The 25,173-nt window shown below is 52.4% G+C and overlaps 1 protein-coding gene across 3 annotated transcripts in view; it reads left to right on the top strand.

The window, feature by feature from the left end:
* The window catches only part of CCDC88C (coiled-coil domain containing 88C), a gene marked incomplete at both ends in the record, with an annotated part of 134,013 nt that overhangs the window by 104,817 nt on the left and 4,023 nt on the right, over positions 1 to 25,173 (top strand). Inside the window, 9 exons of one of the 3 annotated variants that reach the window (XM_080706994.1) lie at positions 445 to 588; positions 3,473 to 3,659; positions 7,947 to 8,092; positions 10,779 to 10,868; positions 11,470 to 11,708; positions 17,765 to 17,947; positions 19,920 to 19,988; positions 22,351 to 22,419; positions 24,776 to 25,059. In XM_080706994.1, coding sequence (XP_080563120.1) covers positions 445 to 588; positions 3,473 to 3,659; positions 7,947 to 8,092; positions 10,779 to 10,868; positions 11,470 to 11,708; positions 17,765 to 17,947; positions 19,920 to 19,988; positions 22,351 to 22,419; positions 24,776 to 25,059 — 1,411 coding nt within the window. Of the gene's footprint in view, positions 1 to 444; positions 589 to 3,472; positions 3,660 to 7,946; positions 8,093 to 10,778; positions 10,869 to 11,469; positions 11,709 to 17,764; positions 17,948 to 19,919; positions 19,989 to 22,350; positions 22,420 to 24,775; positions 25,081 to 25,173 lie in introns of all 3 variants that reach the window. The other 2 variants (XM_080706992.1, XM_080706993.1) reach the window with 2 other exon arrangements.

Below are 25,173 nucleotides of genomic sequence, written 5' to 3'. Positions count from 1 at the left end.
GCCCGGGCAAGCCTGTGTCCCTGGGAGGGACAGAGCAGGAACCAGCAGAGAGGAGGAGGGATCTGCTGCTGCCCGCGGTGGCACTCAGCTATGTGTTCTGTGGTTTCCTTTAGATCTGTTCGTGCTTGGTGAACCACCTAGTAACTTACAATTCCCTAAAAGAGAAGGGCATGGAGTTCAGAGCACAGCCCCAAGGAGGGGGCTGCTTTGATGGGGAAGCTAAGGGACCACAGGGCATGTCGGCGGAAGAGGGCTCTGCGCCCGGGCTGGGCACTGGCCGGCAGCGCCGCAGCCTCTCACCCGCTGCCCGGTCCGTGCACTTCTGCTCTTCTGCCAGGAGGTCTCTGGAGGAAGGCCGGTCGCTCTGAGGACTTCTCAGTCTTTTGGGTGTGAGTTTCCTCAGGAAAGAAGACTCAGGCCGACCCCGCGGGTCTTCCCCTGCAGGCATGGCGACCTGCTGAAGCACAAGGCAGAGCTGGAGGAGCTGGAGGGCGTGCTGGCGGCCGAGCGGCAGGCGCTGCAGCAGGAGCAGAGGACCAGCTCCGTCACCGCGGGCGAGAACCAGAGACTGCGGGCGGAACTGGACAGGTGGGCAGGCCAGCCCCGCTCGGCCACCGAGGGAAGGCCGAGCTCGTGCCTGGGCAGTGGCGTGTTTTTGAGCCACGTCATGGTAGCAGCCGGCGAGGCAAAGGTGAAGGGTGAGGCTCCAGGCAGCCTGGTGGCTCTCACCTCCCGCCCATGGCCATGGCTGCGCCAGACCAGGTGTTTCCATCACCGACCTGGAGCCAGCAGTACTCTCCTGGGGGAGGCGTGGGATTCCGTATTTGTGAATTCGCCTACTCGCTACCATTTGTTCAAAACACCACAATCAGTGTTCACAGGCCCTTGGTGGACACACGGAGTCCACAAAATACTTGAGTCGCCAGACACCCAGGTTCCCAGCTGAGGTCGATCGGGCGATGCTGTCTTCTTGTTTCAACTCCCACTGTGAACAGAAGTCCTTTTCCATATCTATGCCACGTGTGTGTGTGTGTGTGTGTGTGTGTGTGTGTGTGTGTGTGTGCGCCCGCGCTTTGGCGGAGGGGGGAGCAGTGAACATGCTGTTTCTTTGGGTTTTTCATTTTTTTTTTCAGTTTTGGGGATTGAACCCAGAGACATTCTACCCCCAAACCACACCCCCAGCCTTACTTTTTATTTTGAAGCAGGGTCTCAGTAAGTTGCAGAGGGCCTCACTAAGAAGCTGAGGCTGGTCACAAACCTGTGATCCTCCAGTCTCAGCCTCACAAGCACTGGGATTACAGCGTGCGCCACCCCGCCTGCTTGAGCTGCTATTTAAATGGCCCTCAGCTTCACGCTGAAGTGTTGAGACCAAGAAGGCTCCATGAGCCCAGTGGAGAAAACATATGTGTCAGATAAACTCCATCAAGCAGGACTTACAGGGTGATTGGCTGTGTGTTACCTAAGGCACCTGTAAACAAACCCACACAAAGTTATGGGAACCTGACCCTGTGTTTTTCCTCAGAGCAGTGGGTCAGTATTCACTAATTCAGTGTTTGCAACAGTTTTATAACTATTGTGCCTATTGAGAATTGACTATACAGTTAATTATCTCTACGTACATTGTTCAAGATTAGTGCTTCTGGTTAACACCAGAGTCAGGATTGAATCCAGGTCTTGTTTCCTTCCAAAGTCTGGCCGGCCAGCAGGAGGCGTCCTCCTGTATCCTTCCGTTAAGGTGTCCTGTGGGTGTCCTGACGGGCAGGTGGCAGTGACTGAACAGTGGATTGGAGCGCGCTTCCCAGGGGCAGCTACCAAGCCCGCCCATGGGGAGTCGGGCCCATCATTCCTTTCTTCCATGTTCTCTCTGGAGCTGGACGGTGGGGTTGATAAGACACTTCCACATTTTAAAATAAGCCAGGCACCTTGGCACATACCTGTAATCCCAGAACCTTGGGAGGCTAAGACAGGAGGGTCACAATTTTGAAGCTAGCCTAGGCAACTCAGCAAGATCTTCTTTCAAAGTACAAAGGGCAGGAGCCGGGCCTGGTGGCCCACGCTTGTAATCCCAGCATTGGGAAGGCTAAGACAGGAGGGTTGTGGTTCGCAGACAGCCTCAGCTACTTAGTGAGGCCCTTTGCAATTCAGTGAGACCCTGTTTTAAAATAAAAAATAACAGGGCTCTGGGTGTAGCTCGGAGGTAGAATGCCCCTGGGTTCCATCCCCAGTACTCCAAAAAAAAAAAAAAAAAATGTTTTTTAAGGGCTGGGGGCATATAGGGGAGAATGCCCCTAGGTTCAGCTCCCAGTACCACAAAAGTAAATAAATAAAAATTCTTAAAATAAAATTAAACAGGCCAAATAAGACACATCTGTGCCCAAATCAAGTCCATGAGTTGCTAGTAATTTGTGCTTTCTGATCTTAGTCTTTTGAGAAAGCCCATTGGCTAATATGTATGATGATGATGTTAATTATAGTGGATTTATACAATACTTTGCCATCTTATCTTATCTCAGGAGTTGAAACTAGGAGCTTGGAATCGGGAAGAAGAGCTGGGCATAGATAGAAACTTTTAGGCCAAAAATGTTTTGGTTCTGTTTATTTACTTACTTTTGTTTATTCATTTACTTTTGTTTGTTATTTTTGTTTATTTATAAATAAAATAAATGCTTAATCTATTTACTTTTTTGGTGGCACTGGAAATCGAACCCAAAGGTGTTCTACCTTTGAGCTATACCCCTAGCCCAATTTGGAAACAGTGTCTCCTAGGTTGATGAGAGTCATCGCTGGCTGAGGCTGTCCTCAAACCTACAATCATCCTGTCTCAGCCTTGCAAGTACTGGGATTACAAGGATGAGCTACTACGCCTAGCTCCAGTGTTTATATTTGTTTGTTTTGGTGCTGGGGATTGAACCCAGGGGCATTCTACCTTCATGCTGCACCCCTGGCCCTATTTTATTTTTTATTTTGAGACAGGATCTCACTAGGTGATTGAGGGTCTTGCTAAGGTGCTGATTCTGTCCTTAAGCCTATGATCCTCCTGTTTCAGCCTCCCAAGTACTGGGATTCTAGGCATCCACACCACACAGGGCTCTGTGTGGGTATTTTTTTTATAGCAGGATTGTTTTTTCCAAGTATGCTCAGATACTAAAATCATAACAAGATGCTAAAGTCAGAACATAGAAGGGACAGTAGCAGAGATGTTTGGTCAAAGCATCTCTCTGAGCTGCTCAGTCTCCAGTGTGTTGGCACCAGGGGTACCCTTATGGAACCTCAAAGAACACCATTTGAAAACCAGCCATTTTGTTCAACCCTGTTTTAAACCCTCTCCCCAATAAAAGCCAACTTAGTCCCAGAGAGGCTGCGGCTTTGTCTGAGGCTCCACCGCCTGCCTCTGTCTGAGCTGGGTTGGCGCCCAGGACCCCGGGCCTTTCTCTCTTTGGACCGCTCTTCAGCCCTTGGCCTGACTCCGCAGGGTCAACTTCCTGCACCAGCAGCTGAAGGGGGAGTACGAGGAGCTGCACGCCCACACCAAGGAGCTGAAGACCGCGCTGAACAGCTCGCAGCTGGAGCTGAACCGCTGGCAGGCGCGCTTCGACCAGCTGAAGGAGCAGCACCAGAGCATGGACATCTCGCTGACCAAGCTGGACAACCACTGCGAGGTGAGGCCTGACCTTGCCTGCCCCGAGCGCGCAAGGTCGGGAGGGGCCGTGCGGACAGCCGCCCTCGTCCACGCCGTCTCGTCCTGTCTTTGTCGTAGTTTCCCTGCTGCGGTGGAGAAATAGCCTGAATTTGCCCCAGTTTCAGGGTTGGCCGGCTGGCTCAGGATCCTGGGGCAGTCAGGACAAAACTCACTCAGGAGCCCCCAGCTTCCAGAGGCGCAGAGCTGTCCCATCCCTTCTGGGACAGCAGGTAGAAATGGTGGCCCTGAGCAATGAATCTTCTTGCTGGGCAGGCTCTTAAACAGACCCCAGTACAGGAAGACCAGCAAGAGCGCCCGCCTCTGGGGCAGCCCAGAGCAGCCTCAGGACACGGTCTGCCCTTGCCCACCTCAGAGGCCTTTCCTTTCACCCCAGGGTGGCCCTAAGGGGCTTCACAGAAAACTGAGGCCCAGAGTGCTGAGATGTCCATAGTCACCCACTGTATTGTCACCTGCCCCTTGTCCCCCGCCATGGGATGAGACCCCAGGGCCCTGTAGGCAGCAAGGTGGCAGTGGTCCCATCCCACTTCAAAGCTGCTCATGGGCTGCGTTAGGATTGGTGAAGAGACTTTAGGTTGGGAGCCACAGGGGTCACGTGGGAAAGGTCATATTTGTGCCAAGTTTGGAGGACTGGCAAGGTCGGCCATGAGGGTGGGGGTCCCGTGGAAAGGGCTGGTTTGCACAGCGGTGGAGGTGAGAGCTTTTGCAGAACATGGCTGATCTAGTCGGGTCAGAACGCGGGTCACAAGGACCCAGGTGCGGGGACTCGAGCAGGGCAGGTAGGTGGACAAAACTCCAAGTCTGGGGTGAACCATCCCCACGAATAGTTTCTCAGTCCTGGAGGCTGGACGTCCAGGTGAGTGATCTGACCGGATGGCTCCCCCAAGGCCTCCCTCCCTGACATGCAGGCAACACCCTCTGTGTCTTGCATGGTCTTGGCTGTGTGTCTGTCTGTGATGTCCTCTGTGGGCCTAAATCCCTCCTCTCAACAGGGACATCAGTCCTGGAGGGTAAAGACCCTGTTTCCACATATGGTCACATTCTGAGTGACTAGGAGTTAGGCCTTCAGTGTGGGAATTTGGGGGATGCTGTTCAATCCCTCACAAGCCGAGCAGGATGAATACCAGTGGGGGCAGGGCAGGCCCTGGCGGCCTTTACCTCCCCTCATTCTGGGACGCCCATCTGGCATAAGTTGGGCATGTTTATTCCTGAGATGTGCCCGGGTCTGATGAGGTAGCCGAGCTACGGTCTCATCATCATTGACCCTGGCTTCCTTCAGGGCCTAAAGCCATGCCCAGGATTAGCCATGCCCAGAGCCTGCAGTCAAGTTTCCAGGGATGAGTTTTTATTCTCACCCAGCTAGATTGTCACCGGCATCCCCTACCCCCATGAGACCCCAGGGCCTTGTAGGCAGCAAGGTGGCAGTGGTATTTTAAAACACATGTGTTTTAACTTCTAAGCCTAGTGTAATTTTCTACACTGTGGAAAATGACATTTTTATTATAATTTCTTATTTTATGTGTTGCCCAAATAATATTTCAGAAGCAAACATAGAAATGTTTTTAGTGAAAGTAATCAGTTATAGCCTTCCCTTCTTTTGCCCTTCCAGTTCTGCGTGCTGTGTACCCATAAGTTGTAGATGATAATATTGAAGGTAGGCCAGGTGTGGGAGGCCGAGGCAGGAGAATGGAGGCCAGCCTGGGCAACTTAGTGAGATATTGTCTCAACAAAAAAAAAGGCGAGGCGTGGTGGTGCACGTTTGTAATCCCAGTACTCATAATCCCAGTACTTGTAATCCCAGTACTATAATACCCGGCTATCCACGAACCCGTATCCCAGTACAGGAGGGTCCGGGTTTGCGGACAGCCTCAGCTACTTAGGCCCTTTGCAACTCATTGTTTCAAAATAAAGAATAAAAATAAGGACTGGGGCATAGCTTGAAGGTAGAATGCCCACTGGGTTACAACCCCAGGACTGCAAAAACAACAACAACAAAAAAAAAGGACTGGGGATATAGCTGTGCGTGGTAGTAGAGTAAAAAAGAGGGGGGCATTATTTCCCACCTGGGCATTTGCCACGTGCTTCTTGTCTGTTCATCTTATTGAATCCTTGCGGTGACCCCAGGAGTGGATTGGAACCCAGTCCCTGCCTCCCAAACCGCACTCAGACCTTCCTACTCTTCCTCAGTAATACTCTAGAACAGAAGTTGGGAACTTAGCCCCAAAGTCAAGTCCTCCTTCTTACCACCTCTTTATATAGCCCATGAATGAAGAATGGTTCTTAACATTTTTTTAATGGCTGGGCAAAAAAAAAAAAAAAAAAAAAAAAAAAAAAAAAAAATCAAACGAGCAGTTATGTTTTATGGTGCGTGAATATTGGATGGAGTTTAAACGTCAGCGTCTGTAAGTAGTAAGTAGGTCTTGTTGGAGCTCGCCCTGCACCTGTGTTTGTTGCCCGGGAGGCTTCTGCGCTGCAGGGAGAGCTGGATGCTGTGGCAGAGGCTGGATGCTGTAGAAAGCCCGGGACTCTACTTTCTGCCTCTGGACAGAAAAAGCCATGTCTGCCTCTCTTTTAGAGCAGAGTTCTCCAATAGAAACACAACACAAGCTACATAGGCAATTTAGTTTTCTTCCCTTTTTTTTTTTTTTTGCAGTACTGGGGGTGGGACCTAGGAGCATTCAACCTCCTAGCAACACCCCCAGCCCTACGTGTGTGTGTGTGTGTGTGTGTGTGTGTGTGTGTGTGTGTGTGTCTGGGGATGGAACCCAGGGGCACTCAACCTCCAAGCTACACCCCCTGCCCTATATTTTATTCTTTATTTTGAAACAGGGTCTCACTGAGTTGCAGAGGGCCTCACTAAGTAGCTGAGGCTGTCCACAAACCACGATACTCCAGTCTCAGCCTCCCAAATGCTGGGATTACAAGCATGTGCCACCACGCCCGGCTTCCCAGCCCTACTTTTTTTTTTTTTTTTTTTGGTGGTACTGGGGTTCCTGGAAGCCCTTCTTCCTCCGGGCTACACTCCCAGTCCTATTTTATATTTTTGAAACAGGGTCTCTTACGCCAGCACGGCTGGCTTCGAACCTGCGCCATCCTCCTGTCTCCGCCTCCCAAGCGCGGGGATTACAAGCTGCGCCACCACGCCCCGGCCCCAGCCCTACTTTTTATCATTTATTTTGAAACAGGGTCTCCCTGAGTTGCAAAGGGCCTCACTAAGTGGCTGAGGCTGTCCGCTAACCACAGTCCTCCTGACTCAGCCTCCCAAATGCCGGGATTATGAGCGTGCGCCACCACGCTTGGATCTTATTTTTTATTCTTTATTTTGAAAAAGGGTCTCATTCAGTTGCAGAGGGCCTCACTAAGTAGCTGAGGCTGGCTGTGAACCGTGCTCCTCCTATCTTAGCCTCTCAAATGCTAAGATTACAAGTGTGTGCCCCCACGCCCGAATAATAGTGTGTGTGTGTGTGCGTGCGTGCGTGTGTGTGTGTGTGTGTGTGTGTGTGTGTGTGTGTTGGTACTGGGGTTGGAAACCAGGGACATTCTACCTCTGAGGTATACCACCAGCCCTATTTTGTTTTATTTTTATATATAAAAGTGTCTCACTAAGTGCTGGTCTTGAGCCTGTGATCCTCCTGCCTCAGCCCCCCAAGTACTAGGATTACAAGTTTCCACTATCATACTGAGCTTACTGATAATATTTCAAATTGTATCTTGGACAAACTGCTTAAATAAGGCCCTTCACAGCTTAGTGAGACCCTGTTTCAAATTAAAGAATAAAAAATAGGGCAGGGGGTGTAGCTCGGAGGTCGAATGCCCCTGGGTTCCATCCTTAGACCCACAATAAATAAATAAATAAATTAATTAATTAATTAATTAATTAGGGCTGGGGGTGTTACTTGGAGGTAGAATGCCTCTGGGTTCTATTCCTAGTACCGCAAAAAAAAAAAAAAAAAAAAAAAAGATTATCCATGAGGCCTTTTTTTCCTTTTTTATATTACGCCTTCAGCATCTGCACCAGCTTGGACCTGTGAGTGTCTGGTGTTCAGGGCACTACGAGGTGGCCCCTAGGCTGCGCAGTGCGCTTGCCGAGGGAACCTGGCTGTGTTCCTGGCTCTTTGGTCCTTTCCAAGTATTCACTGGCCTGGGCAACACAGAGATGAATGGACTGGCCCTTCTTCAGGAAGCTTCCTGGTGGCGGTGGGATCGCAGGGCCACCACGTACTTGAGCTGCCGTCCCTCTGTGTTTCAGCTGCTCTCCCGTCTCAAGGGGAACCTGGAGGAGGAGAATCACCACCTCCTGAGCCAGATCCAGCTGTTGAGCCAGCAGAACCAGATGCTCCTGGAGCAGAACCTGGAGAGCAAGGAGCAGTACCACGAGGAGCAGAAGCAGTACATGTAAGGAGGGCAGTCCCCGGCGGCCCAGCCACCACGCATGCGGCCTCAGCGTCCTGCTGGCGGGGCAGCCCCGCACCCTTGTGGTCTCCAGGGCCACCAGCTCCGACCCCCCGGCTCCCCATCGTGTCTGGCTTTCTGGCAGTGGTGGCAGGTGGTTTTCGTTTGTTTTTGCCCAACACTGGAAGCTTCTAGCTCTGCTTCCAGAGTCAAGTTTACTTCTAGAAATATGCCAGTACCAAACAGAAGTGTCTCCGGGAGAGAACGCGGCTCGAAGGCTGAGAGCGAGGCTCTCCCCTCGACTGTGTCCCTCTCCCCAAGACTGGGAGGTGAGTCTGCTGTGCCTGCGTGCTCAGGAAGTGCCCGCCTTGGTGCAGGGCCCGGGAGCAGGAGGGCGATAGGCGTGGACAGAGCCATGTCCCCTCCCAGCGAGATGCAGCAAGGCTGCACTGGAGGAAGGGTGGTGGGCGTCGGTTCCTCTTGCAGGCCGTGGCGAGGGGCTCACGGCAGGTGGTCTAGGTACAGAGGCTGTGCAGGGGCATCAGAGAGAGAGTTAGAGCCCAGTGGCAGGGGCATCAGAGAGAGAGAGAGCCCGGTGCGGTGGTACATGCTTGTACATGGGAGGCCGAGACAGGAAGATTGTTAGTTTGAGACCAGCTTGGGCAACTTAGTGAAACCCTATCTCAAAATAAAAATAAATAAATACACTAAAATGGCTGGGGGTGTAGCTTCGTGATAGAGTGCCTATAGGCTCAATCCCCAGGACCACAGCATAACAGGCTGGAAATGAGGGGTGCTCAGCTACAAGGCTTCTGTGCCCATCCAAAGACCATGGATTCACTGGAAGTTTTTCATGGGATGGGAGCCTAGGAGGCTCAGGAAGTTGCCAGTAGAGGACAAGAAGAAGAACCTGCTGGGTGTGTGGCATAGGCCTATAATCCCAATACTTGGAAGGCTGAGATAGTAGGATCATTGGTTCAAAGCCAGCCTCAGCGATTTAGCAAGGCCTTCTGCAACTTAGTGACTTTATTTCAAAATAAAATAGGGCTGGATGTAGGATGCCCCTGGGTTCAGTCCCCAGTACCAAATATAAATGAATAAAAAACAAGAGGAAGAATCCTGGTGCCGGAAGCCCCGTGGTTGTAAGGTCCAGCGATCTGCCACGGATCTCGGGAATCCTGGCAGTTTCGCCTCTCCACGCTGTGGTGGCTGGCCTGTCCCTCCGTGTGACTGGTGTCCCAGGCAAGTCCTGGTGTCTTGGCAGCAGCGTGGCATAGGCAAGATGAGACGCCTCTGTGGGGGACGTGGTCGCCGTGAGCCGGGCGCAGCCCCAGCTCTCTGATGTAACGGCGCTCCTTCCTCCTCACCCCGCTCCATCCGCTCATCACCCACCCGAGGACGGTTCGCCTGTCAACCCACACTGTAATTTGGGGATAGAAATGACAGTGGCCTGAAGCTGGCGCTCTATAATCCATGCGCTGGGATTGCCAGCAGAGGCTGGGCAGGTGCTAACTAGAGGTGAAGGAGCCTGGTCCCAGGGGTATTATTGGGTGACGTTTTCACATGAGAGAGTGTCTGTGTCAGGTCAGCGGGTTGGTGAGCTTCCTTCTCCAGGCCAGTACTGGAGTGACCATGGGGCCAGCGGCCACCGCAGCAGCAGGGCCTGAGGCGGGGTTGCACGGCCGTGAACGTGGCGACAGACGCGGGTGTTGAACAGAGCTGGGAGCAGGGCGCAGCGGAAGGCCAGGGCCCGGTGGACCCTTCATCGTGGAATCGCCGTGATTTGGGGAAAACCTTGGCTTGGGTGGGACTTTGGCGCCTTTGATAGCAAAGGCGCCTGAGCAGGTGCCTCTCGTCTAAGGCTTCATTTTCAAATGAGGAAGGCACGGTTCTGAGCGGTCTGGCCGTGCCAGAGGCTTCTAGAATGAAGCAGAAGCATGGCAGGATGTCCAGGGGCAGAGGTACCCCGTGGCAGTCTGGGATTCAGAAGGTGCCTCTGGTCCCTTGCTGTGATTATGAGCATGTGAACTGCTTTCCAGCATGTAGAAAGCGGGAGATTTTGCTTCATTATTTGGGTTTCTGGCTTTTCTTGGTTGCCGCACCGGGACTTGTTCATGCCCACCCACAAGGCAGCGATTTGCTGGAGCTGGCTATGCTCTGCGCCCTTGAGCTCACCGCAGGCCCCGCCATGCCCTCGCACCTTTTCAGCCGTGCTGTGCTCGCTGTCTTCCCTGCCTGCCCCTGAAAGCTATCACATGTGCTTTTGTTAGAGACCTTACCAGAACCGCAGTGTGGAAGGGGCCGGTCAGAGGCCTGGCTCAGCTGAACTGACTTTTCCAACCTCGATGCCCAGGTATCACTAGTATGTGCCCCCAAGAGCAACCATTGTCCTGCACAACCTGGCCTGGCTGGAAAGTCCTGGGGCATCAGACCACGAGCTTCCAGGTGGTTAGAAGTTTGCTTCTTCCTCGCTCACTCCGAGTTGGGTCCTAGGTGGCTCGGCGCTCCCTGGACCCGCGGCAGACGCCTCCATCACCAATTCCAAACTCAGCAGCCAGGGCAGTGATCCGCACCCTTGTGTCGGAATCCCAGAAGAGTATCGACCTTTGCTCCAGGTGGCACTGATGAGTATGTCCGCTGGTTTTACAGAAAATTAAATTGATAGCTTCTCTTTCTCTTCTGTTCACAGAGACAAGTTAAATGCCTTGAGGAGACATAAGGAAAAACTGGAAGAAAAAATCATGGATCAGTACAAGTTCTACGACCCCACTCCAAAGAAGTGAGTTGATCTAAGACCCAGTGGCTTACAGACAGGGCAGCCGGGGCTCCCTGAGTGCGCCCAGGTCTCCCCGCATCTCAGCAGCTAGAATTTCAGCCTGGCCTGCGCGCCCCAGCTCATCCTGTGAGGGGCAGAAATCGCCGGCTGACCCCCATTAGGCACATTGGAACAGGATGGAGGGCTGCCTTGTCAGGCTCTTGTTACAAGCTTTGACATGACATGGACAGCTGTTTTCCAAAGGACACCAGGGCAGGACGCTGGCGCAGCCCCTCGGGCTCCCAACGCGGGAACCCTTTGGACGTATGCAGATAGAGTCAGGAGGTGATCAGGTCATGAGCACTACCATTGTCTGTCTTCCTTTCTTCCTTCCTTCCTTTCTTTTTTTGTGGTGCTGAAGATCAAACCAAGGGCCTCGTGCACGCTAGGCAAGTGCTCTGCTGCTGAGCTCCAGCCCCAGCCCAACACCATCATCCTGAACCCGTAAAAATGGGCAGACTTCACAGGCTGATGATGGGAATCCCATCCTACATTAGAGAACCCAGTGACCAGGTGGGGTTATGGGAATGTTGGTTTTACCTTCTAAAAGTCTCCTTCTAACTAGGAAGAACCACTGGATTGGAGCCAAAGCCTTAGTCAAACTCATCAAACCAAAGAAAGAGGGTTCCAGAGAACGGTTAAAATCAACCACAGACAGCCCTCCTTGGCAGCCGGAGTCCTCAGACCCCGCCTCACCCTCAGCCTCTCAGTCTCCCAGGTCACAGCCAGAGAACCCCGACACGCCCCCATCGGCCCCCAACTGCACAGAAGAGCGCGAGGCCCACAACGGGCCTGTGGGCAAAGGTAGGAGCAGCCTGCCCCTTTATGGGGGGCGTTCTGAAAATCCACCCACCGGGTGGGCTGTGCACACTCCTAGGTAGCAACATGAGGGGGGTGTGCTCAGGCACACATTCCGCTTGGGCGTACTGTGGACCTTGTGGGGAGTAGAGATCCACGTCACTGTGGCGATGTCCCGTGACACTGGGTAAGTAGCAGAGGCATCATCAGCCGGGCGTGGTGACACGTGCCTGTAATCCCAGTATTTGGGAGGCTGAGACAGGAGGATCGCAAGATTGAAGTCAGCCTCAGCAACTTAGTGAGGCTTTCAGCAACTTAGCGAGTCCCTGTTCCCAAATAAAAAATAGGGCTGGGGGTATAGCCCGGAGGTAGAAGGCCCCCAGGTTCCACCCCTAGTACTAAAAAAAAAAAAAAAAAAAAAAATAGAAGAAGAAGAAGAAGCTCCATTCATCATACAGACTGGTAATTATTGAATATCCAAGATATTTGTGCAGGTGCCCTAGAGGTGAGCAGGGTAGCGTACATGTCCAAGGTTTCTAGTGAGCTGTCTTCTGCAAAGAAAACATTTAGGTCCCAGGTGCATTAAACACATTCTCCACGAATCAAAGAGCTTCAGAAGGTCCTCGCAGGTTAGCGTTTCTTCTTCAGCCTGATGGGGCTCCAAGTCTACCACCCACAGCACACGTGTCCCTTCACTCAAGGTTGTCGTTTGGGATTCGCCTGAGGTTTTGAAATGAGAGCAGGATGTCTGGCGTGTGTCCTGTGTCTCACTGACTCAGAGGACAGGTAAGCTGCAGTTAGTTATGCCACTAGGGGAAGGTGACTAGCAATCAGTAGTGTAGTGCTTACCACTTAAGAGTTTATGCTCTTCTAAAACACTTAGATTTTATAACACATGCACATTAAAGGAAGATATGGGCGAGATGAATTGGTTAAGTCAGTGAAGTATTTTCACAACCCCTGCTGGACCCACGGTGACCAGAAGACACTGTCAAAGTTGTATCCTGATTTCAGATCTATAAAGATAGAGGGAAAAAGTGCCTTAGAATCTTTAATTAAATGCAGAAGTTACCTTAAAGGTTGTAAAAATTTCAATTTTCCTTCAAATGGTTTTTGCATTATTTTAGTGGGCACCTTGAGTAACTTAAATGTTTACAAAAGACACCAGACTTTCTGAAGATAGTGTTAGGGAACCCAGTGCTCCCAGGGCTGACAGTAGAGCACCAGGGCCAGCGATCAGTGCCCCCGGAGCCTGACCTATGACCAGTGCCCCCGGAGCGTGACCTGTGACCAGTGACCAGTGCCCCCGGAGCCTGACCTATGACCAGTGTCCCCGGAGCCTGACCTATGACCAGTGCCCCCGGAGCCTGACCTATGACCAGTGTCCCCGGAGCGTGACCTATGACCAGTGTCCCCGGAGCCTGACCTATGACCAGTGCCCCCGGAGCGTGACCTGTGACCAGTGACCAGTGCCCCCGGATTGTGACCTATGACCAGTGCCCCCGGAGCCTGACCTATGACCAGTGCCCCCGGAGTGTGACCTATGACCAGTGCCCCCGGAGTGTGACCTATGATGAGTGCCCCCGGAGCGTGACCTATGACCAGTGCCCCTGGAGCGTGACCTATGACCAGTGCCCCCGGAGCCTGACCTATGACCAGTGTCCCCGGAGCATGATCTATGACCAGTGCCCCCGGATTGTGACCTATGACCAGTGCCCCCGGAGTGTGACCTATGATGAGTGCCCCCGGAGCGTGACCTAAGACCAGTGCCCCCGGAGCGTGACCTATGACCAGTGCCCCCGGAGCGTGACCTATGACCAGTGCCCCCGGAGCGTGACCTGTGCATAAGCTTTACACATGACAAGTTCGCAAGCACCTATTATGTCACTTTCAGATCTCACAGGGTTTGAGGACTAATGTTTGCATTGCCATGCTTTAGGAATAAACATAAATAAAAGGCTCCTCTGTACGTAAATGATACAGCCACCAGGCTTGAGCCGCCTCGGGGCTCAGCCCCCTTTTAACTCCTTGGCATGCTTTTCCTGCTCTCGTTTGAGCCTATCTACCCATAGGAGGTAGGCTCATTCCTGTCCTGTTCTGAAGCTGAGACTGTGAGGCTCACCCAGGTGAAACACTTGATGTAGTACAAGGGCTCCTCAGTCAGTCCTGCCTGAGCTTGCACTGCCTCCAGTTAGGGCTGCCCTGGTCCCTGATGGTGCTACCAAAGAGGGGAGCAGGGGAGCAGGGGAGCTCCTTGGAGCACAGCCCTGAGCTGGGCAGCAGAGCCACCAGCCGCCATGGGCTGGGATCAACGGTCCCTTATTCTGTGATGTGGCCCGTGGCCACCAGGTGATGCCATAGAGCAAGAAACAGTGGTAAAAGCTTTAATCTTAGATCAAAAATGAGGTCGGTTCATGTTAATATAACATGTCCTGAGAGTTAGACCAGATTTTTTGCTTTGTGAAGACTGTAAGGACCAACAAGCAGGGTGTGTAGGGGAACTCTGAAAGGATATAATAATTCTTCTTACATTAAGGGGCGTGGGGTTCGCAAAAGAAGTATTTTATTATTTCTAAACTCATCCTGCCCAAAGAGGTGATTTTCAAAACTATTTGTGAATAGTTGAGGTAGACTGTGTCATGACAATGGGCCCAAGTGTGTTATTAAGGGTTTCCAAGGTCTTTGACTGGGAACAGGACCAGAATGTGAGCTGAGTTGTCAGGGACCTTGTCATTAAAGTGGATGAGTGAGCCGGGCGTGGTGGCGCACGCTTGTAATCCCAGCATTCGGGAGGCTGAGGCTGAAGGATCACAGTTCGCGGACAGCCTCAGCTACTTAGTGAGGCCCTTTGCAACTCAGTGAGACCCTGTTTCAAAATAAAGAATAAAAAACAGGGCAGGGGGTGTAGCTCGGAAGTCAAATGCCCCTGAGTTCCATCCCTAGATCCACACACACACACAAAAAGGATGAGTAAAGCCGGGCATAGTGGCGTCCGCCTGTAATCCTAGTTCTTGGGAGGCTGAGACAGGAGAAGTGCAGCTTCAAAGGCCGGCCTCAGTAACTTAGCACGGCCCTCAGCAACTTAGTGAGGCCTTGTCTCAAAATAGAAAATTAAAAAATAGGCTAGAATGCCCTTGGGTTCAATCCACATTACCACAAAAAAGAAAAGAAAAGAAAAAGATGAGTAAGAAAAGCGGGTGGCTCCTAAATTAATAAGATTCTTATTTAATAGTTTAGCACATCAGAATTGAAAAGTTATCTAAGGCATCACCACCTCAGGCGGTGCGTAATCCCCCTCACGTGCCGAGTTGAGTGGATGTACGGTGTCAGGGCAACGCTAAGTTCATTGAATTGAGCCGGACCACACGTGGCTCGCCGCGTCTGGATTCTGCTCTCAGCACTGCACTGGGCATTGGCTGAATCTTTTGTGGGTCAAACGGGATTTTCATTTCCTGTGTACATTTTGCTCACTTCGATTCATTTGTAATGATTGTTCATTTCATCTGTTTTTTTCCTTCCTCCTTTGGGTTATCCGGGTGATAACACTGTAGCACCTCAGCGCAAAAAGAGTCCCTTTTTGAGAAGCAAGAGCAAAGACAAAGACAAGCCACCAGCGGCCCCCGCGGCTCTGTCTAAGCGCCTGCGATTCTGGTCCTCCTCCGACATCCCACCCTCTCCTAACGAGCCTCTCTCTTTCTCAGACATTGGAGATTTCTAGTGCCTTTCTTTACCATGTGTCTGCATCATGCGTCCTCCTTCATTTCTGAAATCCCAAGCAATAAACAACCCCCCCCCAAAAAAAATATGCCGGTACCACGTGGCCTGTAGCGGACCCCCCCCAACCCCACCCCAGTTCCAAGGTAGCCAGCGTGGATTCTGATTTCAAAATAGAAGATGAGTTTTCATGCTCCCGGGACGGTTTCCTCAGCACAGCATCTCAGGGCACCCTCAGGACATACGAGCACGTGTCCTTGGGCCTGGATGTCCACGCCGAGTAAGTTACGAGGCCGCGCTCCCCTCTCCCGCACCCGCGCGCTTACGTCCTGCCTGTGTGTGAAGCGGCGGCGGCCAGCTGTTGCCGCGCCACTGGAAATACTCAGCCTCCGTCGAGGGAGGTTTCACAGACTTACTTTCAAGCAGCTAAATTTAAAATCGCTGCCCTCTTGCCGTTTCTCTGTCACGACACCGAGGTGTGGCTTTGCGAATAGGGCTCTTGAGGGCAGCGTTCTCTGCTCTGAAGGATTGATTGTTCTGTTAGGTATTTTGACAGTTGGGTTGATTATGTCCATCCAGACGTCAGGCCGCAACGAAGTTTTATGACTGTGCTGTGACCTCCTGGATGCTGAAAATAAGACCGTAGCGGACAGGAAAAACGTCGGCACACAAATCGTACCCAAATCATACCAGAAAGCACTGGCCGAAAAGGCCCTCGCCCGCTGCGGTGCTTCTGCCGTCGGCCATTCTGGCACCATCTTCGTGATTTGGGCCGTGCCCTGACGCCACCTGTGTGGTCACATATGAGTTTCCCTTAAATTGGCTCAGTTCCCAGTTAAGTTTATCTTAAAAGGCTATTATCAGTCTTGTAAGCGGAAAACGAGTCTCATCATGAAAATAAGATAACCAGAAAAAGAAACCCAGCTTTGGAATGCGGCAGTCGGTTACCGGGCCGCTGGCCGCGTGTCCCGACCCTCGCTTTGAGCTCCCGCGGCCCGGCCTCGCTCGCCGCAGGATCGCGCTGTCTGTCTGCCGCTCACGCCGGGTGTCCGTCCGTCTCCACCTCCCCTGTGGGTCCGCTCGCCTCACCCGCGATGACCTCTCCCGCTCACTCCACCACATTTGAATCTTGCTTCTCATCAAGGGTGTTTTGTTTTGTTTTGTTTTTGCAGTACTGGGGATGGAACCCAGGTATGTTCTATCTCTGAGCTATATCCCCAGCCCTATTTTATTTTATTTTATTTTTTAATTTGAAATAGGACCTCACTAAGTTGCTGAGGTTGGCCTTGAACTTGCATTTCTCCTGTCTCAAACTCCCAAGTACTGGGATTACAGGATTGATTTGTGTGTGTGTGTGTGTGTGTGTGTGTGTGGTACTGGAGATTGAACTCATTGGCATTCTGTCTCTGAGCTATATCCCCAAGTTCTTTTTTAGTTTGGAAACAGAGTCTTGCTAGGTTGCTGAGGCTGGCCTCAAGCCTGTGATCCTCCTGTCTCAGCCTCCCAAGTACTGAGATTACAGGCATGGCCACACACTGGCTTAGGGTAGCCTTTTCTTTTTCTTTCTTTCTTTTTTTTTTTTTTTTTGTGGTCTGGGGATTGAACCCAAGGGCATTCTACTTCTGAGCTACACCCCAAGCTCTATTTTTTATTCTTTATTTTGAAACAGGGTCTCACTGAGTTGCGAAGGGCCTCACTAAGTAGCTGAGGCTATCTGTGAACCGAGATCCTCCTGTCTCAGCCTCCCGAATGCTGGGATGACAAGTGTGCACCACCATGCCTGGCTTATATATGATTTTATTTAATTCTGTTGGGTTCCTGGGTGAATACTTAACAGGGCTGAAAAGCCTCTGGGACACAAGGTAAAAATCATCTTGCAGCCCATCCCACCATGCAGAGACCGAGGCTCTTTTTTTAGAAGGCAAACTTGTGAGGCTGGCAGTAGATTCCCTTCTGAAGTCCTGAGGGAAGCCAGCGGCAGGGTCTCCATCACCTTGGTGGTGGGTTTGAAGTGGTCCTAAAGCAGATGTCTGCTGGATCGTTGGAGATTGGAGTTCTGTCCGGGGTGACGGAGGAGACGTACCCTGTAGCTAACACGTTGGGCTTTTCTACCCATGTCTTAGTTATCCTCTCGGGTCCTCCCTGTTCTCTCCAGTCTTCCAGGGCTCCTCGGTGGAGCATCCTACGCAGGCCTGGAGCCGGGACCCCTGCTCAGCCTGCGGCCCGAGAGTGGCGCCCGCTTGTGTGTCTGGTCCGCGTGCCCCGCTGCGCTGCTTTGGGCCTCAGTGTGCCTGCCCGGCATGGACACACGTCACAGCCTCATTTCCCAATGTCCTCTTCTGTCCCAGGCCCTGGGGACCTAAAGCGAAGGTCCCCACACGCAGGCAGCGTTGACCGCACAGACGCCTCCGCCGACCCAGCCGTGAGGTCCTGGCCCTCGGAGCTGGGCTCCCGGACTTGTTCCGCCTCTGCCATCATGGTTGCCCCTTCCAGCTCCACCCCCATCTCCCGGCACCCAGGCCGCACCAGAGGTAAGTACAGGCCCCCGCAGAGGCCAAGGGACAGGGCCCTCCTCATGACCCAGGCGCAGAGGCAGGCGGGTACCAGGAGGAGACAAGCTGTAGGCGCTCTGGTTTTGCTCCTGGGTTCAAGTCTCAGCTCTGCTCGCCAGCTGAGTGGCTTTGGACAAACAACCATTAGAGGCCCAACTGTCACAGGAAAAGTCTCAGAACCCACTGCTACCGCCAGTATTCAGGCACAGCCGGCACCAAGTTGCTTTAGCAGAGAGATACAGGAAGGACTGAGCACCAGGGTTCAGGCTAAACCCAGGCAACTGCCCTTCTACCCGAGTAGGAACCTGGAGGGTTTTTTTTTGTAGAGAATAAATGAGAGACTGTCTGACTTGAAAGTCCATTGATGTGGTTGAGGACGAGTGTTCCATACTAGAAAACACGGGCATTTAAAATGTGCTCTCTCCCAGGATGCCAGCGGCTGTGTGTGTACACACAGCACAAGATTAAAAAATTCTTTGTGTAATCTCACTAGCTGGAGAGATTCCTGGCTGAAATGTTCAGTCCAGTCTAGCCAGGTAAAGTCCATGGAAGCTCAAGGATTTCTCTGGACATGTGAGAAGAGAACCTGTAACTCCAAACAGAGAGAAAAACCAATGCCAGAGGCAACTGGGGTAACAGCTTTAAAATGCTCAGCAGCAGTACAGGCAGAGATAAGAGAAACCACTATACTCATGAAACAAGAACTGAACGCTATAAAAAGGAGCGTGGGGGGGTGCATTTGAAAGAAACATGAGAACAAAAAGGAAAAGATAATGCTTATACTGAAAAAGACATCCCTCTAATTTAAAAGAAATGTAAATATTCAAAGAAACAGCTAAAGGAGTCGGATATAATCGCCTCTTGGATGTTAGAAATCCGAGCGCTTCAAGAAGGGTTATTTTTCATACTGTCATTCACTCAGCTCTTGACGCCCGGGGCACACAAATGCTCGTTTTGACAAGCAAAACAAAAAGGAACCCAGGCAGGCCTCCTGCCCTCAAGAGATGTTTGTTGCCGGTGGGCATAAAACTCTCTTTGAAATAGAGACCCTCTGTTGGGCGTGGTGGCGCACGCTTGTAATCCCCGCGCTTGGGAGGCAGAGACAGGAGGATCGTGCGGGTTTGAAGCCAGCCGCGCTGGCTTAAGAGACCCTGTTTCCAAAAATTAAAAAAAAGGTAGGTCTGGGAGTGTAGCCTGGAGGTAGAAGGGCTCCAGGAACCCCAGCACCACCAAAAAAAAAAAGAAAAAAGAAATAGAGACCCTCTTATCATTTGGGAGGGGACCCAGGTTCTGCTCTCGGAAACGAGGCTTAAAGCGTAGGACGTTTTCCCGTCCCCCTCATGGAGCGGCTGCTTCTTGCTGGCTGGTGGTTCCCAGCTGGGGCCTGGCCAGGAGCTGTGGGTGCAGGGTCCCCTCAGGTATACTCAGCCCTTTTCACCTTGTCTTCAGGCCAAAGCGTGACTCTCCCCACCAAGTCCCAGTCATCTCAAAGGCTAAAGTGTGACTTAAAAGTTAGATTGGAGCCAGGTGTATTGAATTGGAACAGGCACGCCTGTAATTCCAGGACTTGGGAGGCTGCGACAGAAGGACCACAGGTTCAAGGACAGGCTCAGCACCTTAGTGAGACCCTGTTTCAAAATAAAAAATAGAAAGGGCTGGGGCTGTAGCTCTGAAGCAGAATGCCTCTGGGGTTCAATCCCCAGTGTCAAATGAAATAAAATTAAAAAGTTAAGTTGGACAGGAGTTAGGAGCAGTAATGTTTCTCCTCTTCTTTGCTAGAGAAATACGGGGAGTGATGGAAGAGGCCGGTCCCCGTGGCACCGTCCGGGCTTCCCTCCCTCATCCCCAGCTGGGCATTGCCGCAGTTGGGTATGGGTCAAGGGTTGGAGTTAACGTGGAGAGAGGGCTGAGAATTCCAGACCCAGACTCACCAGCTCCGCTCTCTCTGTAGGCTGTAATTCAGATGATAACCTTGGTGAGCCGACACTGGAGCTCGAGTGCGCCCCCCACAGGCAGCACGGTGAGTGCCCGCGGGCTCTGTCAGTGCACCCTTCCTTGGAGCTCAGACCCGGGGGGCGTCCAACACAGATGTGAAGGTGGGGTTGTTGTTAGGGTTGAGGTGGGGAGCGGGACCTGAGCTTGCTGCTTGCACACCGCCAGCAGCGGGCAGCTCACTGCCTCCCCAGCAGCAGGGTTCCCGAAGCCCTGAGGCCCCCTTTGAGGGTGTCGGGAAGTTCTGGGAATGGATGCAGGGAGTATCCAATCAGGGAAGACCTGTAACTTTGAATTCACCTGTGGTTGCTCCAAGTTGGGGTAACATTAAACGATCCCAGCCTTCTCAGATATTATCTGTATCACTTCGGTCATCGTCGTCTTCCTCTTCCTTCTCCTTTTCTGGGGATCAAACTCGGGGCCTCGTCATGCCAATCACGTACTCTAACACTGAGCTATATCCCCAGCCCTCAGTTTTTGAAAAGCATCTCTCGAAGCGTGGGAAGATACTCCTTAACGACAGAGTCAGGCAGAGTGGCGCGTGCCTGTGATCCCAGTACTCGGGAAGCCGGGGCAGTATGATCACAGGTTCACAGCCAGCCTCCGCTTCTTAGCAAGACCCAGTTTCAACATAAAAATTAAGTGGGCTGGGGGTGCAGCTCAGAGGTAGAACGAACCCGACTTCAACCTCCAGTACCACCGCCTCCAACAACGACAACAAACACGTGTCAGGTTCAGTCGCACACGCTTTCAATCCCAGTACTTGGGAGGCCGAGACGGGAGGGTAGCGGGTTCAAGACCAGCCTCAGCAACCTAATGAGACCCTGTTTCAAAGTGGAAACTCTAAAGCCAGGTGTGGTGGTGCACCCTTGTAATCTCAGTTCTTGGGAGACTGAGACAGGAGGACTGCAGGTTCAAGACCAGCTTTAGCAACTCAGTGAGGCCCTGGCAACTTAGTGAGACCCATTTCAGAATAAAAGACTGAAAGAAAAAAGTCTGAAATATGGCTGGTGGTGTGGCTTGGAGGTAGAATACCCCTGTCTTCAACTCCCAGTACCATTCACACAAAAATAAAATGAAAAAGGCCGGGATGTAGCTCAGAGGTCGAATGCCCCTGGCTTCTTCAATCTCTACTACCAAAAACAGAAATACCCATCTCAGCAAGTTCACACACTGACATCTGAGTGGTCAGCAGTGCGCGAGGGAGCTGGCGTTATCTCCTTCCTGGCTACTGTCTGCTACTACTAAGTGTGATGGGGTTGACGTGCGTCACACAAATTAGACATTTCCCATTTCTGCAAGTAATGACAGGCTCTATAATGAGCCCCCCGCCCCCGGGGACCTACAGCAGGGAGAACTTGCTGCATCTGGGTTCGTCTCACCGAGGCGCCAGATTTGTGCCTGGCCAGCTGACCACAGGGCCTTCCGCAAGGATGTTCCGGCTCCTCCGGCGGCAGCGGCGGGACTGTGATGCGGCACTTGTGAACCCAGGTGCCCCGGAGCACTGGTCGATCAGCGCTCCGGTTTCCCCATGGTGAAACTTTCCACTGATTTGCAGAGAGATGTATATTGTTTATTTCAGATTTTTCCTTCTCAAGGAGAGGGCTGACTTTGCTATTTTTGCTGCTCCTGAACTCAGAATCAGTCTGTCTGTCTCTCCCTCCCCCGGCACTGTTGGTTCCCAAGTCTTTTCTGGGTGCCTCTTTACAGAACCCAGCAGTGCTTGGGACCCGGGGCTCTTGTGCAGGCCAGCCCAGTGCCTGCTGTGCGTTCAGGGCTGCAGAGGTGATAAACAGTGCCCCTGTCCCCGGGGGTTTAGAGTCCAGCCAGAGAGACGTTTTCTCACGACACTCCATCTGGGGCAGGCTGGTGGAGAAGGGGGCCAGGAGAAGTCTGGGGGCCCTAGAACACGGCCGCCCTCTGCACGGGTGGCGCTGGACCCGAGCCCTATGGTGTGGTGCAGACCCGCCTGGGCAGGCAGCCACAGCAGCCACGAGGCCGGCCCCCTCCACCATGTGCCTTGAATTTCCCTTTAGGAGAAGATGAAAACTTGAGGAGAGATGTTGCTCCTTCCATCCCGAGGTCCCAGCACCTCTCCTGCAGGGACCCCCTTGCATGCACACACGCGTCCTTACACACACCACACACGTGTCCGCACTGCCTTGGACAGCAGCTCCTCCCCGTTTCAGAAAGGGGCTGTTCCCACTGGGCATGGTGGTGCACACCTAATAATCCCGGTACTTAGGAGGCTGAAACGGGAGGATGGCAGGTTAAAGGCCAGCTTCAGCAGTGCAGTGTCGGCCTTGGTGGCACATTCTTCTCAGATGAGAGGGTCTCGCTGGCTCCGCCTGGCCGCTGGCCCTTTGCGTTAACCTTGCCGTTTCCTTCAGCGTCGCGGCCCAGCAGCTTGGAGAGCAGCAGGAACCCGTCCAGCAACAGCTCGCCGCTGAGCCTCAAAGGTCAGGCTCCTCCCAAGTGGTTTTTAATTCGCCTGCAGACCTTGGGCAAGTCAGGGGAACTTTGGTTTCTTTTTTGTCGTACTGGGCATGGAACCCAGGGGCATTCTTCCACTGAGCTACATACCCAGCCATAAATATATATATATATATATATATATTTTTTTTTTTTTTTTTTTTTTTTTTTAGGTGGTACTGGGGATGGAACCCAGGGGCCTTGTACCTCTGAGCTACACTCCCAGACCTATTTTATATTTTATTTGGAAACAGGGTCTCTTAAGGCATCTGAGTCTGGCTTCGAACCTGTGCGATCCTCCTGTCTCCAGTTCCCAAGCACGGGGATTACAAGTGTGTGCCACCACACCCAGCTTATTTTATATTTTGAGACAGGGTCTTGCCAAGTAGCTCAGGCTGACCTCAAACTAGCGATCCTCCTGCCTCCGCCCCCCAAAACACTGAGACTGCAGGCATGCCACCACAACTGGCTGATTTTGATTCTTTAAAAAAATGTAAGCCGCTGGGCATGGTGGTGCACCCTTGTAATCCCCATGCTTGGGAGGCTGAGACAGGAGGATCCCATAGATTCGAAGCCAGCCTCAGCTACTTAGTGAGGCTTTCAGCAACTTAGTGATACCCCGTTTCCAAATAAAATATAAAAAAGGTCTGGGAGTATAGCCTGGAGGTAGAAAGCCGCTGGGTTCCACCCCCAGTACCACACACACACACACAAAAATGTAAGCTGGATATAGGGGTACATGCCTGTAATCACAGTACTTGGGAGTTTGAGACAGGAGGATCACAGGTTTGAGGCCATGCACTGGGGATGGAACCCAGGGGCATTCTACCTCTGAGCCACACCCTCAACCCTATTTTATTTTTTATTTTTATTTTTTATTTTTTGGTGGTACTGGGGTTCCTGGAAGCCCTTCTACCTCCGGGCTACACTCCCAGACCTATTTTTACATTTTTATTTGGAAACAGGGTCTCCTAAGCCAGCGCGCGCGGCTGGCTTCGAACCTGCGCGATCCTCCTGTCTCTGCCTCCCAAGCGCGGGGATTACAAGCCTGCGCCACCACACCCGGCGAATTTATTTTTTATTTTGAAACAGGCTTTCTCTAAGTTGCTGAGGCCCTCACTGTATTGCTGAGGCTGGCCCTCAGCCTGCAATCCTCCTGTCTCAGCCTCCCAATTACTGAGATTACAGGTATGCACCACCGCGCCCAGCTTTCTCAGAGATTTCTTTTCTCAGCTTGCACATGCTCAGCCCCTGGAAGACCTCGGAGCACGTACAGGGTGCAGAGTAAACTTTTTTGGGTTTTCCTCTTGAAATCCCATAGTTATTTTATTTGTATTATTATTTTTATTTTTAATGTGCTTTTTTACTGGTGCATTTTAGCCTCGCGTCGTGTATGTGGTGTTGACAGTGGCATACACGCACGCTGTACTTGGTGCCCTCCCCCGCCTCCCACTGCCCCCCTCCCCAGTACAGAGCACTGAGGTTGCCGTTGGTATATTCACATTTGTACCCAGTCGATGGTAGTATTTTCGTTAGTGAGCCTCGGTCTTTCTCCTTCCCTGCCCTTTTCAATATGTGAGCCGTGGGAGCGTATGAGCAGCAGCTGGTGTAAGCTGTGGTGCTTCCGTGAGGAGATGAGCGTGGCCCTGGGCTTTGTGACGCCTTCCAGATTTTTGTGCTGGATTGACTCCAGTGTGCTCATACTTCAGTACAAACACTTTGCACCTACAGGTTTTCTCTTTGGTGACACAAAGGAATCTGCAATTTTTGTAAGTTTAAATTTCAGAGGGAAGCCGGGCGTGGTGGCTCACGCTTGTAATCCCAGCATTTGGGAGGCTGAGACAGGAGGATCGTGGTTTGCGGACAGCCTCAGCTGCTTATGAGGCCCCCTTGCAACTCAGTGAGACCCTGTTCCAAAATGAGGAATAAGCCGGGCGTGGTGGTGCACGCTTGTAATCCCGGCGCTTGGGAGGCTGAGACAGGAGGGTCACACAGGTTCAAAGCCAGCCTCAGCTACTTAGTGACGCCCTTTGCAACTCAGTGAGACCCTATTTCAAAATAAAGAATAAAAAATAGGGCTGGGGGTGGAGCTCGGAGGTAGAATGCCCCTGGGTTGCATCCCCAGTGCCACACACACACACAAAAAAAAAAAATTCAGAGGAAGCTTTTCTACTCTTCTCCTGTTAAGGGTTTTTGAAAGTCAAAGGAAGCAGTGGGTGGGAGTGAGTTTGGGGTTTGGGCAGGGTTTTCTTGAGGGGTTTCACTGAGCTGGAGGCAGCCCAGCGCCCACTGGAAGGGAGGGTCAGCAAGGACTGGTTTGTGCCCCTCTGTCTCACCCACCAGGTTCCTCTGACCAGCTCCACGGCCGGTCCGAGAGCTTCAGCAGCGAAGACTTGATTCCCAGCAGGGACCCAGCCATGCTGCCCCGGGAGGCTCCTGGACGCAGCGCCCTCGGCCGCCATGAGTACCCGCCACCCCGGAACGGGCCTCTCCCCCAGGAGGGGGCCCAGAAGAGGGCCTCAGCCCCGCTCCATGCTGCGGTGCGGCCCTGCTCCGCCTCCCCCAGCAGTGAGATGGTCACCCTGGAGGAGTTCCTGGAGGAGAGTAACCGCAGCTCTCCAACGCACGTGAGTGCCCCATGTGGAAAGGTGCCTTGGGTCTCTCCCCTGGCTCCGACGGCGTCACGGGGAGGCCATGGTGGCGAGGCCTTGGCGCAGGGCTGGCTGGCTGCAGCAGGGTCT

This window comes from Muscardinus avellanarius (assembly GCF_963383645.1).
Source record: "Muscardinus avellanarius genome assembly, chromosome: 12".
Classification (NCBI taxonomy): domain Eukaryota; kingdom Metazoa; phylum Chordata; class Mammalia; order Rodentia; family Gliridae; genus Muscardinus; species Muscardinus avellanarius.
The sequence above is the reverse complement of the archived record's forward strand: the minus strand, read 5'-3'. Positions and strand labels throughout refer to the sequence as shown.